The sequence below is a fragment of the Piliocolobus tephrosceles genome, chromosome 15 (assembly GCF_002776525.5).
Source record: "Piliocolobus tephrosceles isolate RC106 chromosome 15, ASM277652v3, whole genome shotgun sequence".
Taxonomy (NCBI): Eukaryota; Metazoa; Chordata; class Mammalia; order Primates; family Cercopithecidae; genus Piliocolobus; species Piliocolobus tephrosceles.
Window position 1 is genome coordinate 39,835,320 of NC_045448.1, and position 15,585 is coordinate 39,850,904.

General features: G+C 38.6%; 1 protein-coding gene across 8 annotated transcripts in view; it reads right to left on the reverse strand.

The window, feature by feature from the left end:
• THUMPD2 (THUMP domain containing 2) overlaps nt 1-12,583 on the reverse strand; it is a 41,025-nt gene extending 28,442 nt beyond the window's left edge. For 3 of the 8 annotated variants that reach the window (XM_023216282.2, XM_023216289.1, XM_023216285.1), the window contains exons 1-4: nt 12,427-12,583; nt 4,551-4,683; nt 2,757-3,166; nt 1,474-1,551 (exon numbers count right to left, since the gene is read on the reverse strand). In XM_023216282.2, coding sequence (XP_023072050.1) covers nt 1,474-1,551; nt 2,757-3,166; nt 4,551-4,683; nt 12,427-12,552 — 747 coding nt within the window. In that variant the 5' untranslated portion in view covers nt 12,553-12,583. Of the gene's footprint in view, nt 1-1,473; nt 1,552-1,949; nt 2,141-2,756; nt 3,167-4,550; nt 4,684-12,426 lie in introns of those variants that run through there. The other 5 variants (XM_023216287.2, XM_023216283.2, XM_023216284.2 and 2 more) reach the window with 5 other exon arrangements.
• Between the last annotated feature and the right edge of the window lie 3,002 nt (nt 12,584-15,585).

Sequence of the window (15,585 nt, forward strand, 5' to 3'; positions counted from 1 at the left end):
CTGTTAGGTCCAGAAGAGTATGTAAGTGCCCCACATTATTAGTAGTCAACACAAATTTTAAAAGCTAGAATCTTTCTTTTGTAGTCTGATAAGGTTTACAGAATATTTTAAATGCTGTTTTGAATCTCAAGAATATCTGGTCCCTGATAGTCTCATTCCAAGATAACTTTAAATATTAGCAGCTTAATCAGAATTATTCCAAAATTGATTACTTTCATCAAGAAAAGGCTTACCTGGAGTGATTCCATCTGGTCAATTTAATTACTTGATTAACTAATACATCACAGCTAAACTTCCCAATTTTATACATTATGCATTTTAGCAAATTAGAATTATTTTCTATTGACAATTTATTCTAAAGATATGACATGTTTACATATTGAATGTTATTAAGAATAGCCTCCCCCACTATAAATGTTTTCCTATCAATTTTGCAGAAGGAAATTTGTTGAGATTTGATTCTTCTGTCAATTTTTTAGTCATAAACTTTACTACATGTGATTTTTGTGTTTCCAATTTTGTGTTAATTATTTCTATCCATAATAGCTATTAATTGCATTAAATGGCTGATAGAAATTGAATTTGCTATATTTATTCATGAGATAATCTATGAGAAAAACGATTCTGAGACAACGAGATAGACTCAGGGAGATGGGGACAAGAAAGCCACAGAGAGGAGATGATTAAGAATTGGAAAGGGGCAGGTAAGAGAAAGATACCTTTATGTCAAAACATTCTTGGGATCAAAATATTTAGTATGACAAACAATAAAAAATATATACCAGGTATTTTTTTTTAAAGTGAAAAATGTCAGACAAAAGCAAATCTAAAAATAAAACAACAATGTTCTGATTTGTCCAGTTATTACTCCATTTAAACCTACATAACAAGTGATAAATAAATTTATGAATTAATCATGAAAATTATTGGTTACATGTCAACTTTATAAGATGGCTTTCAAAAAACAGCAAAGAATATTTTTTGTTTCCCCATACAAATAGTTGTTCCAATTAAAAATAGTGTAACCTTATTAAATTAATTTTGGAAAATAAAAACATAATCCAATATCCATAACAAAGCCACTATTAACATACTATTGAATTTTGTACAGGACTTTTGTTGTTATCCATTTTTTAACATTAGCTAAAGTTTTTTAAATCATAGATTGTGTGTATTATAGAGACTATAGAGAACATCGCTGTAACCTCATAATAATAAATGTTTTTTCTTCAACTGTGACCAGATAACTTCATTCCAAAAAATCTTTTCTTGGAGTTTGGATAAGACATTTTCACAGTGAAAACTGCTAGCAAAACTATCTGTACTATTCTACTACTAAAGATAAAATGGACTGCTGGATCCCTGTCGATATACTTTTTACAACTGCAAAATAAAATGGTATGATAAGAATACAGGACACTGTCTTTAAAGAATTAGGTTACAAGTATATAAAATAAAACAAATACTCATTACCTCTAATTTTGGATTCCTCAAATCTGCTTTCCATCCGAAGTGTTTCATAATAGCAATTCCAATTACTTTTCCTAACTCCTGGAAAAGTAGCAAGTTAAAGAAAAGAATACTAAAAATGAAAATTTTAAGTTTAAATGTAAGCAAAACTAACAGAGTAGCCTATAAGAAAATCAAGTCAGGCTATCTGACAGTAATTTAGAGTTCTGATATTAAAATCGTACATGAAAGCATTTTCTATTCCAGGCAGTAAGGCTGTATTTTACCTGCCGTAGCCCCAAATACACTCCATGGCATTAACATCTACTCATGCATAATCTCTATTCTTGTAATTTTAGGCATATGAAATAACTAGATTATAACCTGATAAATGTGATCATTCTGGGTTTCAGGAAACAGATGCAAGCTGAAAGATAACTATTTCAGCTACTATAAGCCTATGTGTTTAAAAATTACCAGATTAGTATCATTAGACTCACCCTTTAGGGTCTGACTGATTTTAAGGTTGATAAAGTATTCAGACCAATGGCCTTTAACATCACTGAACTTTGTATGGGCCAACTGATGAGGTTTGGTGATGGCCAGTTTGTGGTGTTCGCTCTTCTCTATATTGCTGAGACCTCACGTGCATTTGCAGTCTAGGTCCTGGTGACAATCCCATGTACAGGACCTGTGCAGAGTAGCCACTGAATAAGCACAAAGCTGAACTGAAGAGAAACCCCAAAAGCTGAGGACTATGGTATCAGGATTTCCAAATACAAAGGACATCTGTAGATTTAAGGAAATTTTTAGGCACAAAGGATAAGAAAGTAATTACTTGGAATGGCATACCATTCCTCTTAAACATCTGAGGGAAAATTAAAAGGAAAATGTAGTTTTAAAGATATTTAATTCCATAAGAACTAATTGTCTGGGCCTAGTTATTCGTTCTGTGAGAGGTTTGCATCTCATTTTCAATCTAAAGAGTAAGTAATTCTTTAAAAAAAAAATGGGACCCGCAGGTCAGGTGCGGTGGCTCCTGCCTGTAATCCCAGCACTTTGGGAGGCTGAGGTGGGTGGATCACTTGAGGTCAGGAGTTCAAGACCAGCCTGACCAATGTGAAACCCTCTCTCTACTAAAAATACAAAAATTAGCTGGGTGTAGTGGCGCACACCTGTGATCCCAGCTACTCAGGAGGCTGAGGCAAGGGAATCACCTGAACCTGGGAGCGGAGGTTGCAGTGAGCCAGATCATGCCACTGTATTCCAGCCTGGGCGACAGACTCCACTTTGGGATGCAAGCATACCTGTGCAGTGAAGGCCTTTCTAATAGTTCCACTGCAGCGACAAGATACTCTGAAAGTCAAGTCCTTCTGATTATGAGTATCAATTGCTTTCTCTATGTCATTCTGAAATTCTTCTTGAAAGTTTTCGCTTTTAGTGGTAACATCTCTTTGCTCCAGAGTTTCTTCTTCTATTTGTTTTTCCAGCTGGCAGTCCCTATTCTCTTCTATCTTTTGCATTTGTTCTATTTTTAATTTCTTTGCAATGATGATTTCATTTTCTCCCACTTTTCTTTTTACTTGGTTATCATCTCTCTGAGAAAGTTTTTCCTTTTTTGCATCAAGTTCAAGAAGATTTTTCCAGATTGAAATGGCATTCAACCAACTTCCTGGATCTTCATTTATAAGTCTTTGCATTTCGTTAAATAGTTTTCCTAAATAAGAAAAATCTTGTTGATCCTATATTGAAGCTTTAAAGACCATCTATTACAATCATCACCCCCAAATTCCATTACCTTTATTTCTTTGAATTTTTATTAAATTGCTACATGAATAACTTCACTTTCATTTGGAGTTTATATTCCATTTACCATAAGAATATTGTGCAGAATAAAGTTCATTCTTATATTGCATATATAGCATCCACATTGTGTTAAAATTCCTATAGAATTACCATATAATAACCTAGAAAGATTATTTGTGCTATGGTAATATATGTATCTCTCCAACATATACATAGACCTAGAGTGTATATCAATCTTTGAAATAATGGTGATCTTGCCTATAAAAATTAAGTTTTTATAAGAAAAGAATAAATTGAAAAACTCAGCTCAGAAACATAGGAGCTGAATCTTAGGCCTGTTACATTTTAGCCCACACCATATTAATAAGTATATTATAGTGTGTTTCCATAAAATAACTCGCAATCCATTCACAGCTTAGCATACTGCCAGTATGCTCAGCAAAGTTTAATCTTCTCTTGATGAACCAGGGTCGTCAAGATGATCCAAAAATTACTGCAGTTCCTTAAAGATGAATGTGTGTAGAGTACTGGGAGGAATTGTATTTACCCCACAGTATAATACTTTGGGATTTGCTTTAAAACAATTTTTTCTGCTTGGTCTTGATTTCTTGCCATTTGCATCTTTCTTAAAATAGTTTATTATAGGCTATAAATACATGATCTCTTATGTAATTCAAATTGAAGTTTAAGGCAGCGTTTAAACCTGCAGTGTCTGACCATGTTTTGTTGTTTTTATCAAGATCCATATGTTGTTTTAGTAGCATATTTATAAAATTTAGAGAGTGGACAAGAAATCTCTTATGCCCCCTTTACCTCTAATGCTTGATAAGTGCGCATAAGTTTATCAAAAACATTTAAGGTCCCAGAAATAGAAATTTTTACTATGCAGTATTTTTCCAATTATATCACACAGTTAAAATTTACAATATGACGATTTTCACTGATTTACTATTAAAATAATGCATTTTGGATTACTGCATGTTTCTAAGTCCAAATAAATGCAACTGACCATATATATCTCTAGAGAAGGTACCCGATCATAATTCTCAAAGAAATGTGGCTTAGGACATTAAAATCTCATAAAAAAGGCAGCACGCAGGTTGCAAAGAGAAGAAATATTCTACTACAATCAGGTGATAATATTCAGGAAATACAGAAAAATACACAACTAATGATCCCACACATGTCAATGAACATTAAAGTGTAAAATGGCTACATATTAATTATCAAGCAGAAAATGTTGGAGTACAATGTGTCATGTGGGTAAAAGCAACACACATATGGATATGCCATACCTTTACTTACAGAAGAAATAAGTGGAAACTGCTTTTTAATCAGCAAAAATAATCTTTCTGCAGATTTTAATTTCTTCAACATATTCAAATCAGAACAGGTGGTGAAAAAAACCTTTCCTGAAATATATTCAACCTAGAAATAAAAAAACAGCTTTCAATGTAGTCCAGTATCAGTGTAAAAATGATATTTTTTCCCCTCTTAAGGTACAGTATTTAAATTAAAAATAAAAATAACCATTTCTGAACTATCTACTATTTGTCAGGCTCTGTACTAGGAACTCTGAATAAGTATTTTCCTCCTCACCCTTGTAACAACCCTCTAAGGTAGATCCTATCACCACCAAAAGTAGACAAAGGTATAATGTACTAGACAAATTAGGTGTCTAGCCCAAGGTGGATATGTATTGAAAACTTACCTGTAGGCTACCAGGAAGCATAAAACATATATTTTGAATAATAGACACACACTGACATACACATTAAAACATAAGATTTATAAGACAATAACTTGAATTAAACCCAGAAGAAAACTAAAAAGTTTTAACATTATAATGCATTGACAAGTTGTAAGTACACTAAGTAGAAATGAATATGAAAGCCGACATTACAAAGAGTCTTCGGAAAGAATCCTGTAAGGTTTGGGAAGAAGGATTCTAATAAAAGAACAAGGGGCAGATGCAGAAGTGGGAATGAAAACCTGGCTGAAGTAAACTGTAAGCAGCATTTGCTGTATTATGCTGATTGATACTGTCAGGTGGATGGATGATGTAGTTTAGGCCAGCTTGACAAATGGTCATGAAATTTTGAGTACCACGAATGGTAATGGTCAACCATTACAGACTTTTGATGAAAACTGTGACAGCACTGAATTAGCTGACAGAAAAAATTACTTTACAAGAGGCGTAAAGGACTGAGTGTAGAATGTGATGCTAGAGAGAGAAGGAGGTTACTGAGGTAGAAATGACGAGATACTTGGCTGCAGAAACTGGATAATGAATAGAAGCAAGATATATGCATCAAACAGAAACAGGTTTTGGAGAAAGGATGGATACGTGGCAAGAGAAGGAAAATGAAAAGAGCACTGACTCACAGGAAGGCTAATATGCTGTGACAAATGGTGCTCAATACCAATGGAATCTTATCTCTTTTAGGGTCAACCCAACCCTCTTAAGTCCAGGATGGATGGGGGCTCTCTTGGAGCTCTCTTTTTAGCAGCGGCCAACAATTGAATAGCACAGTTCTAAGTAATCTCCTAGAACTCGGACACCAGGGACTGTTGGGTTTCTTGTGTGTTAAGGCAGCTACCATCCATGGGTACTTGAACTCCAAGGGTTTTTGCTTGTTTTGGATCTGACAAGATCTAATTAAACTCTTGGAATGGTAATTTCTGGGGTCCCTACTCCAGGCTGATGAAAGAGAATCTCTCCCGAAGAAGCCCTAGATTGGCACCAATTAAAACTCAAATAGCTTACAGCAATGCAGCTGACCAAAATAGATGGAGGAACAGACAATGACACTATGGGAGGAAGCAGGGAATGAAAAGAACATTTAGGAATCAATATATAAGGGGATAGTGAAGTAACCAAAACCAGAACTTCTGGTTTCTAGAATTTACTTCTTTCTTATTACATAGGTGACATTTCCCCAAAACTAAAGTATATACTTCAAAATGCTTAGAAACTTGAAAACAAAGTTTTAAAAAGTAAATGATCAAAAATTCATAAGTTAGCTGACATAAGAATACAGTTGATACTAAAGCCATCACAGAACAATTTAACTGATGAAATACTTTGCCAAGATTCTGGGGGAACAGAACTAAATATTTTACAGAAAATGTACGGTTTTAAGTTTCAAATTCTGTAAACAAGTAAAATGATGCAAAGATCTAGACCAGTGACTTTAACCTAGGTAGCCAGTGATCTAGGTATTATAGTTACTTAATTGTACGAACATCTTCTTTTCTTATTTAAATATCAAGGGAAGCATTTTATCTGATGAGCTTTCTCTAACATATATATATATATAAAATATATTTATATTTTAAAAATGTATATTTACATTTAAATATATATATATTCCCCCCCCCGGGGCCAGTGGTTTCCAAAAAGAACATGACTATTAAGCTAATTAAGAGGACCCAAAAAGTTTATTTAGAACATCAGATCATAAGAATAGTATATGTTAGTGCAGTAAAATGCCAAATACATTCTTGAAACCCAAAACTGCAACATTATTCTAAGAATTATACATTCTCAAAACCAAAAGCAGCAACATTATTCTACGAATTATCATAAGGCCTACATTTCTTTTAGAATAAGCATGTTATCAGAAGTACAGCAGGTCCTTGAGTAACACTGTTTTCTTCAACATTGTTTCATCATGATATTGATAAGAAAAAATACCAATTCCCAGCCAGGGCTACTGTCCAGGTGAACCATGTCTGCATGGGTTTTCCCTGAGTACCCCAGTTTCCTCTGACATCCCAGAGTGTGCCTATTAGGTCACTGGTATGTTTACATGGTCCCAGTGCAAGTAAATGTGGGTGCGTGTGAGTGCACCGGGCAATGGGATGGCATCCTATGCAGGGCTGGTTCCCACCTTGTGCCCTGAGCTGCCAGGATAGGCTCTGGCCAGTGACAACCATGGAATAACTGAACTGGAATAGATGGATAAATAATTATCCTACTTCTTTTTATCAATCTTTCTTAAATGTATGTATAACTTATTTCAATGTTTAATATTAGAAGAGTTATTTCAGCATTTACTATTAGAAGTGTTCTAAATAACCCCTTTATTTAGAAGTTTGTGAAATTTTTGTGACCAGAAATATACTATAGGAACTCTTGTTTATTTCAATTAGCCTATGGTAAAAAATGATTTAATTACACATCCTTTTGCTTGAAGTCACAGTTTCCAGGAACCTACTGATGACATTAAATGAAGACTTACTGTAGTTTAATAAATTGTAAAATAGTAGTAACTGTGAGAATCAAATAATCCTATCTGTGAATGCACTTAAACAGTTCACTCTTTGTGAAGATAGGTATTATATCTTAAAACAGTAGAGAGAATTAATTTTGGTGCTTATGATTTCAAGAACTGCTGAAGCTACTAATTCTCTTTTTCTTTAGTTTCTTTCTTATAACTATTCATATTTAATTACAACACTCAGGGAGAAATAAGGCATTTGGAATATTTCGTTCTCATGTTTCTCACCTGAAAATGTATTTATATATAGGATCTGTTTTTTTCTATCTAGAATTAAATCATAACCAAGTGTCTAAAAACACCTGGTTTTATGTATAACACTTCCGAAGATGAAATAACAGCCTTTATTAAGTAATAACAGCTCTATTTTCTACTAGATTATCTAAGCATTATTTTTCCTGTCTTTTAAAATTCATGGATTCAAATTTAACACCAAGATTAAAAGTTTAAATCTAAGGTGAATGTGGTAGCTCACGCCTATAATTCCAGTGCTTTGGGAGGCCCAAGTGGGAGGACTGCTTGAGCCCAGGAGTTTGAGACCAGTCTGGACAATACAGTGAGACCCTGTCTGTACAAAAAGTAAATGAGTTGGGCATGGTGGCATGTGCTTGTAGTCCAAGAGGCTACTTGGAAGGGTAAGGTGGGAGGATTGCTTGAGGCGGGGAAATCAAGGTTGCAGTCATCTGTGATCATGCCACTGTTCTCTAGCCTGAGTGACAGAGCCTGATCCTGTGACAATTTTTTTTTAAAAGTTTAAATCTATGCAAAAACATATCATGATATAGGGAGGTACCAAAGGTCTCCTAATTCTACAGAGGCCAGTTTCAGAACTAATTTGAAAGTGCTAAGTGATGAGTTAATGTGGTGTTGAGTTTGTTTCAGTTTATTTTAGAAGAAGGAATTCAAAAATATGTTTCACTTAATTTGTAAAAAGGACATTCAGCTGGGCATGGTGGCTAATGCCTGTAATCCCAGCACTTTGGGAGGCCAAGGTGGGCGGATCACTTGAAGTCAGGAGTTCAAGACCAGCCTGGACAATATATTTAGTAGAAACCCTGTCTCTACTAAAGATACAAAAATTAGCTAGGCACCTGTAATCCCAGCTACTTGGGAGGCTGAGGCAGGAGAACTGCTTGAATCTGGGAGGCGGAGGTTGCAGTGAGCCAAGATCACGCCATTGCACTCCAGCCTGGGCGACAGAGTAAGACTCCGTCAAAAAAAAAAAAAAAAAAAGGGCATTCAATTTAAAGCGAATGCAGAGAATCTTTAAGGCAATCTTATGCAATTATTCCATTAAATGAAAATAACTATGAAATAACTTGACTTTCTGCTTAACTCGACCCCACTACCCTCGACTGTGATGACACCATTAAAAAACAAAAATTTACGTGGCCTAATCAGGACCTGTGCTAATAGCGTTTGATATGTGAGTTTACAAAGACCAATGAATCAACTGACAGGACTTTTCTGGTGAACTGACATTAGAGACATCTCTACAACATTCAATTTTATCTTAAAATAACTGTTCCTACTATTAGTCTTACAATAAATAGCAGTAGTTAATACATTAAACATCATTATAAAGTAAAGCTTAATTTTTCTCAATATATTAATTTCTTCAAAGTAGTCTAAGTGATACGTGTTTGTAGATACGTAAATTAAATATTTAACATCATCCAGGGACTTAGGAAGAAATTTGCCATACAATCGGAGGGGAGAAAAAAACATCAAACCTGAATCTGACCAAGTTCTAGATACAACTTACAGGATTTCAACTTGTAGGAAATACAGAGGATAGAGGAACATGTTAAACTACACCATGGAGACTCAGCATACTATTTTTTTTCTTTTTTTTTTTTGAGATGGAGTCTTGCTCCGTCACCCAGGCTGGAGTGCAGTGGCGTGATCTTGGCTCACTGCAACCTCCGCCTCCAGGGTTCAAGCAATTCTCCTGCCTCAGCCTCTTGAATAGCCCGGACTACAGGTGTGCACCACCACACCTGGCTAACTTTTTGTATTTTTAGTAGAGACAGGGTTTCGCCATGTTGGCCAGGCTGGTCTTGAACTTCTGACCTCAGGTAATCCGCCGACTTTGGCCTCCCAAAGTGCTGGGATTACAGGCATGCGTCACCGCACCAGGCTAGATTTAGCATACTATTTTGTTTACTTTTGTATATTTCTGAAATTCTCCATGATAGAAAGCTAAAAAGAATACACAGCAAATTTTCCACTGCAAGTTGTGTGTTGGAGTTACCTGGGAGGGCAGCATGTTTTCATGTTAAAATGGTAGCACCTGGGCTTACCAGCTGCCCTGCTAAAAGAAAACATTTTGGGGCTGGCACCCAGAAATACTCATTTTCAACTAGCTTCCCCAGTGATTCTTATGTTCACCAAAATTGGAAAAACACTGATTAAAATGAAGTGATTACTTTCTTAAACAATCATTCTTGAATTAATCTGTTCTGTAAATTTAGATTTTAGAATATTCATTTCCTTGATGTGATCCAAAGTTTCTAACACTCTCTTGTCACTAAAAGAATGTTTTAAGTATTACTATACAACTCATTGTATGGGAACTAAAATTTATTGAGCACCAACTATTTGTTAGGCACCATGCTACCTGTGCTATTTGTGTTTCAGTGATTGCATTAATCCTTTCAAGTAGCTATTATCTCTATTTTACATCCAAGACAATTGAGGCTCAGAAATTTGAGTAATTTGCCCAAAGTTACATATCTACTACAGAAATATATAAGATCTGCACACAGGTCTTTTGATTCTAAAGCCCATACAGACTCTACCATGGTGTTACAGAAATAAACTACATCCAATGTTCCAGGGCAGATTCCCACGGTAATTTAGCCTAGTGGTAAAGCACACAGGCTTTAAAACTAGAAAGGCTCAGATACAAGTCCCAATTTTCTCTTTTTTTGTAAAATATGGAGGTAAAAGTCTATCACATAGGAGTCTTTTGAGGATTAAATCATAACATGCACATAACTTGTCTAACATTTTAAGTGCTTAATAAATGTTAGTTTTCATTACTGTTATTTCAGGATTGCCTTAACTTTGAGAGTTCACTTTGTATCAGAGCAACTGAGGTGGAATTTCAGAGATTATTTGTTCAGATCCCATTTCCAAACCTATCTATCCTTCAAACATACAAGAGCAGAATATGGAAATTCCCAAGTCTACTGTCATTTAATTACTCTCACTGTCAAAAAGTTTTCCCTATATTTAATTGAATTTTCTTCCTGGTAATAAAGTTTTCCCAATTTCATTTGTCTTTAGAGAAGATGGAGAACAAGCAGAGAGTCTTTCCTTTTTCTAATAAGCCTACATATTCAATTGGGCCAAGCCATCTCTCTTTCACACCAAGCACTCTAAGTTAGCATTTGAAAAAACAAGCCAATGCAGCCCTATATCATGAGCCTGGTTTGAACATGATTATATACTCATTCTTGATTTCCCAGCTCAGGTTTGAATCCCATCTTTGCGATTTTCTAGTTGCGTGATTTGAATAAATTATTGGACTTACCTGTGCTTCATTTTTCTCATCTGTTAAATGTGGAACACCTACCTTATAGGGCTGTTGTGAAAAGTACGCAAATAAATAAATGTAGGGTAAAGATCTAAGAACACATGCCTGACACATATTAAATGTTCAGTAAATGTCAGTAGTTACTATATATTGTTGCTTTTTTAGATTAGCTACATTCGATACTCTATTAAATTCTGTGACCCAAAACACAGGTGGCAGGCAGTCTAATAAAACTGACATAATTCGGCCGGGCGCGGTGGCTCAAGCCTGTAATCCCAGCACTTTGGGAGGCCGAGGCGGGCGGATCACGAGGTCAGGAGATCGAGACCATCCTGGCTAACACGGTGAAACCCTGTCTCTACTAAAAAAATACAAAAAACTAGCCGGGCGAGGTGGCGGGCGCCTGTAGTCCCAGCTACTCCGGAGGCTGAGGCAGGAGAATGGCATAAACCCAGGAGGCGGAGCTTGCAGTGAGCTGAGATCTGGCCACTGCACTCCAGCCTGGGTGGCAGAGCGAGACTCCGTCTCAAAAAAACAAAAACAAAAACAAAAAAAACTGACATAATTCTTCATGACTCCAACTCTTCACTGCAGAAACTCCTTTTGTGGGCTTCCCACACTGTAGGAGCTGCCAGGGTGGAGGGGTTAATTTCATTTAGCAAGCTCTCCTTTTTCAAGAGCACATCACTCACATTGTCCCACAGAGCCCATCAAGATACCTTTTCTATTATACCTTCATCCTCTACTTTCAAGAAACCAGTTTTCAACGTTCTAAAACCTAAACCAATGCTTAAAAAACTTGTTCATTTCATGGAAATCAACAACAGATAACCATGAGGTCCGCAAGAGTATATTATTTTTCTGGCTGCTATTTACTGCCTGTTTCAAGTGTACTTTGCATACGCTATATCATTTAATCCTCACAACAATCCTACGAAGTAAAATACGATCAGTCAAGAAACTAACAAAAAGTCAGGTAACTGAACTTGGAGATCATCTTTGCATTTAAAGAACGAAGGGTTCTAACTCTGACAGGCCAGATTCTAATTACAGGCACTACTAAGTACTTTAAAGAACGCAGGAAATAATTTGCCTCAACACCTCTCTTAAAAATTTGAGCCCTGAGAAATGAGGAACTGGATTTGCTATGCAAGGAAAGAAAGGAATGGTGGCTTCCCTCGGCCGTAGCGGAAGCACCTGCCAGTCAACCTCGGGGAGCGGCGACCGTCGCGTGGAACAGAGAGGGGCGCCGGCGTCGCTTTCCCGCGTCTACGACTGGCCTCGGGTGGGCAACGGGGCAGGGACAGGGCCGTCCACCTTCCCAGGCGCGCAGCTAGGCCGACTCACCTCCGTGGCCGCCAGCCGCGCCCGCACCTCGCGCATCAGGAACCGCTCCAGGCCGCGACCCGCGGTGCAGAAGAATCGGGCGCCGGCCCCAGTTCCGGAACCCGGCTCTCCACGCGCCTCCGACATGGCGGCTGGGGCGCGCCCCCGCGGCTTCAGGTCACGTGGCCTCGGGCGCGCGCGGCTCGCTCCCGGAGGCGGCGCGCAGGGGCGGGTGGTGCCAAAGGCGAGGCGGGGAGGGAGAGCCCGGGAGGGTCGTATCAGCCCGCCGTGGCCCCTATGGGTCTTCCTGGTTGACCATATGTCCCCTCCTTCATTAGGCGCAACGGAATGGGTTAGAATCACAGGTAGAAGGGCTAGAATTGATAATTCAGTCTTGTTGCCTTATTTTGTAGATTGAGGAAATTAATGCCCAGAGAGGTCAAGAGACAGCGAGTTAGCAGCACAGCTGAGGCTGGAGCCTAGATTTCTCCCTATGTAACATAATGCCTTTTTCTCCGTTCCTCCCAACTCCGTCCTCTTCCTGTCCTTCATTCCTTTCTTCTACTCTTCTCATAGAAGGAGCCCTGGTCTGTTTTCACAAAGAATTGGACCAAACCTATGGATCTCCAGGACGGAGAGCAGAAGTTCCTGTTCTCTAACAAATGTCTGCGTTCTGAAACAGCTCGTTTCTTGCACTGCTTATTAACCATCCAACCATAGATGAATGAATGTGCCATCTAGTTTTGGGCACCTGATTTGAATGGTTCTCCTAACAGTATTTGAGGGCCTTTTTCTAAACTCTGAATTTTAAAATGAAAATGAAAATATTACTTGGGAAGCATAGACAGAATCCATGTTACAAGATAAACAGCGTGAAATTAGCTCCGTAGCTGTGCATTGAGTCAGTTATACAGAAATGATAAATGCATGTCTGTCTGTGACAAGGGGCTCTCTTGTGCTTCAGAATGGGATGCTAAGGTGAAGAACTGATACTCCCTCCCCTCCCCGGACACTCCCAGCCCCTCGCACCCACCCCCAGCTCATGCTCTACTGGGCCCTACAGTAAAAATTCTTCATGGAGTCACATCACATGAACTTTTCCAAGGTTCAATCCTAAGACTTTTCAGACGCTTCTTTTTTGTTTTCATTTTTTGAGACAGGTCTCCCTCTGTCGCCGAAGCTGGAGTGCAGTGACGTGATCTTGGCTCACTGCAACCTCCACCTCCTGAGCTCAAGCGATCCTCCCACCTCAGCCTCACCAGTAGGTGGGACCACAGGCGAGCCCCACCACACCAGGCTAATTTTTGTATTTTTTGTAGAGACGGGGTTTCACCATGTTGGCCAGGCTGGTCTCGAACTCCTGAGCTTAAGCAATCCGCCTGCCTCGGCCTCCCAAAGTGCTGGGATTACAAGCACCTGGCCCTCATACACTACCATTTTGATAAATTCTTTTCTTGCCTTCAGACATATGTTCTCCTTTTCTGGGCTACTGCCATAGCTCATTCCAACTTCTGTATACTTTGGGGTTCTGTCAAGTCTATCTGGGGAGGACAGGAACCCTGTTTAGTTCTCTCTACGTTCTGTGCCCAAGATGTTAAGTATGCAGATAGGATGCATTCCATTCAGTTCAACAAATACTGAACACCTACTTTCTGCCAGTTACCACCCTGTCTTGAGGATTCAAAGATGGGTAAGCAAGGGTTTGGACTTCAAGGGCTTAGAGGATGGTGAAGTTGAATGACTTACTGAGGACGTGCCCAGGAAGATATGACGGCACCGACAAAGAGGAGGCAGAGAGGGCTTCCTGGACAAAATCGCTCTTGAGTCCAGCACTGAAGGATGTGTAAGAGGGAGAAGCAGCAGATGAAAATGTCTGAGACAGTGTGTGGGAGGTGGGGAACAGGAAGGCCATGATAGAGGTTCGGTGTTATTAGAGCATAAAGTATGAGTGGAGTTGATAGAGATGTGGTAGAGCCGTGAGTGGGGGCCCAGTTATGTCAGTACAACCAAAGGCAGCTGAAAAAATAAAATGACCTATTCAGCCCAGCACCGACCAGCAGTGTGCTCACCTGGGTGAAACCACAGCTGAGCTGAGGCTGCAGTCTTGCCGAGCCAATCAATCTTCCCCCTTACATTCCGCTCTTTCTTTTGATGACTTTTCCCCTCCAGGAGCCTTTGGTTAGCAAGGTCAGGGGCTACTCTTGTTTCAGATGTGGGAGTCATGTGCATTTGTTCCTTTTGAACTGTGCTGCAGCACGTCAGCTGTTACCAATGCGCTTCACAAAATGCTTGCAATGTGATGGAATAGGGGGAGTTCTGCCTCTTTAGGAAGAAATTAATTCACTTTCTGCTAAGAGAGTTGCCTGGAATTCTCTCCCCCATTACTCAGATACTTTTTTCTCCATCATCTCTTATCATTTAAAAAAGTATCTTCTGAAAACTATGGATCCCTATAGACAAATTTAGCATATCCAGCTGCAATTTGCTGTTTGAATATTACATATTTCAACATGTAGGAAATTGAAAGTCGGCAGGAACAGTTTTAGAATGGACAGACTTTTAAGTGGAGGTGTTTTAAGAATTTAGGACAAGACTATTTGCTTCGAGATAGCTCCCTATTTTGGTGCCATTGACAATTCTTTTAGTACTTAAAGGTGTATGATGTATATTCTTATATATTAAAATGAAAGTGCTGTAGATTGTGAAATCCTTGAGGGTGAGATGACTTCATCTGGGCATCTGTAGCGAGAACACTGGCTTGCCAGTGGTGGCCTCTCAAATGTATGCCAATAAAAAGTAATTACATGGAAGGGCAACTAAGGAGGTCCCTCTCAGGAGAATTGCTGTAACTGCCCTATCAGCAGGGGCCTTTGCAAGCAGGATACCGGAATAAAGGCAAGGTAGTGAGGCCAATGAAGTAGAGAAGTGAGGGCATGAAGGGGATAGGAGGACCCCCAAAATAAACTTCTTCACAACTTTGCTTGCTACTTCCTCTCTTCCTCATTATCTCCTCTTCCTCCCTCTACACTTTATAAATAATGTTTCTTATCCAGAAATATTCCTCAGAATTACCTGAGAAGTCATCAGTGTCAAGCTTGCCACCTCACTCTCCTGTATTCCGGTACAGTTGAGTAGGGTTGGTGACAAGCCTTGGCGTCTTCTCTCCATGAGATAAAGAAC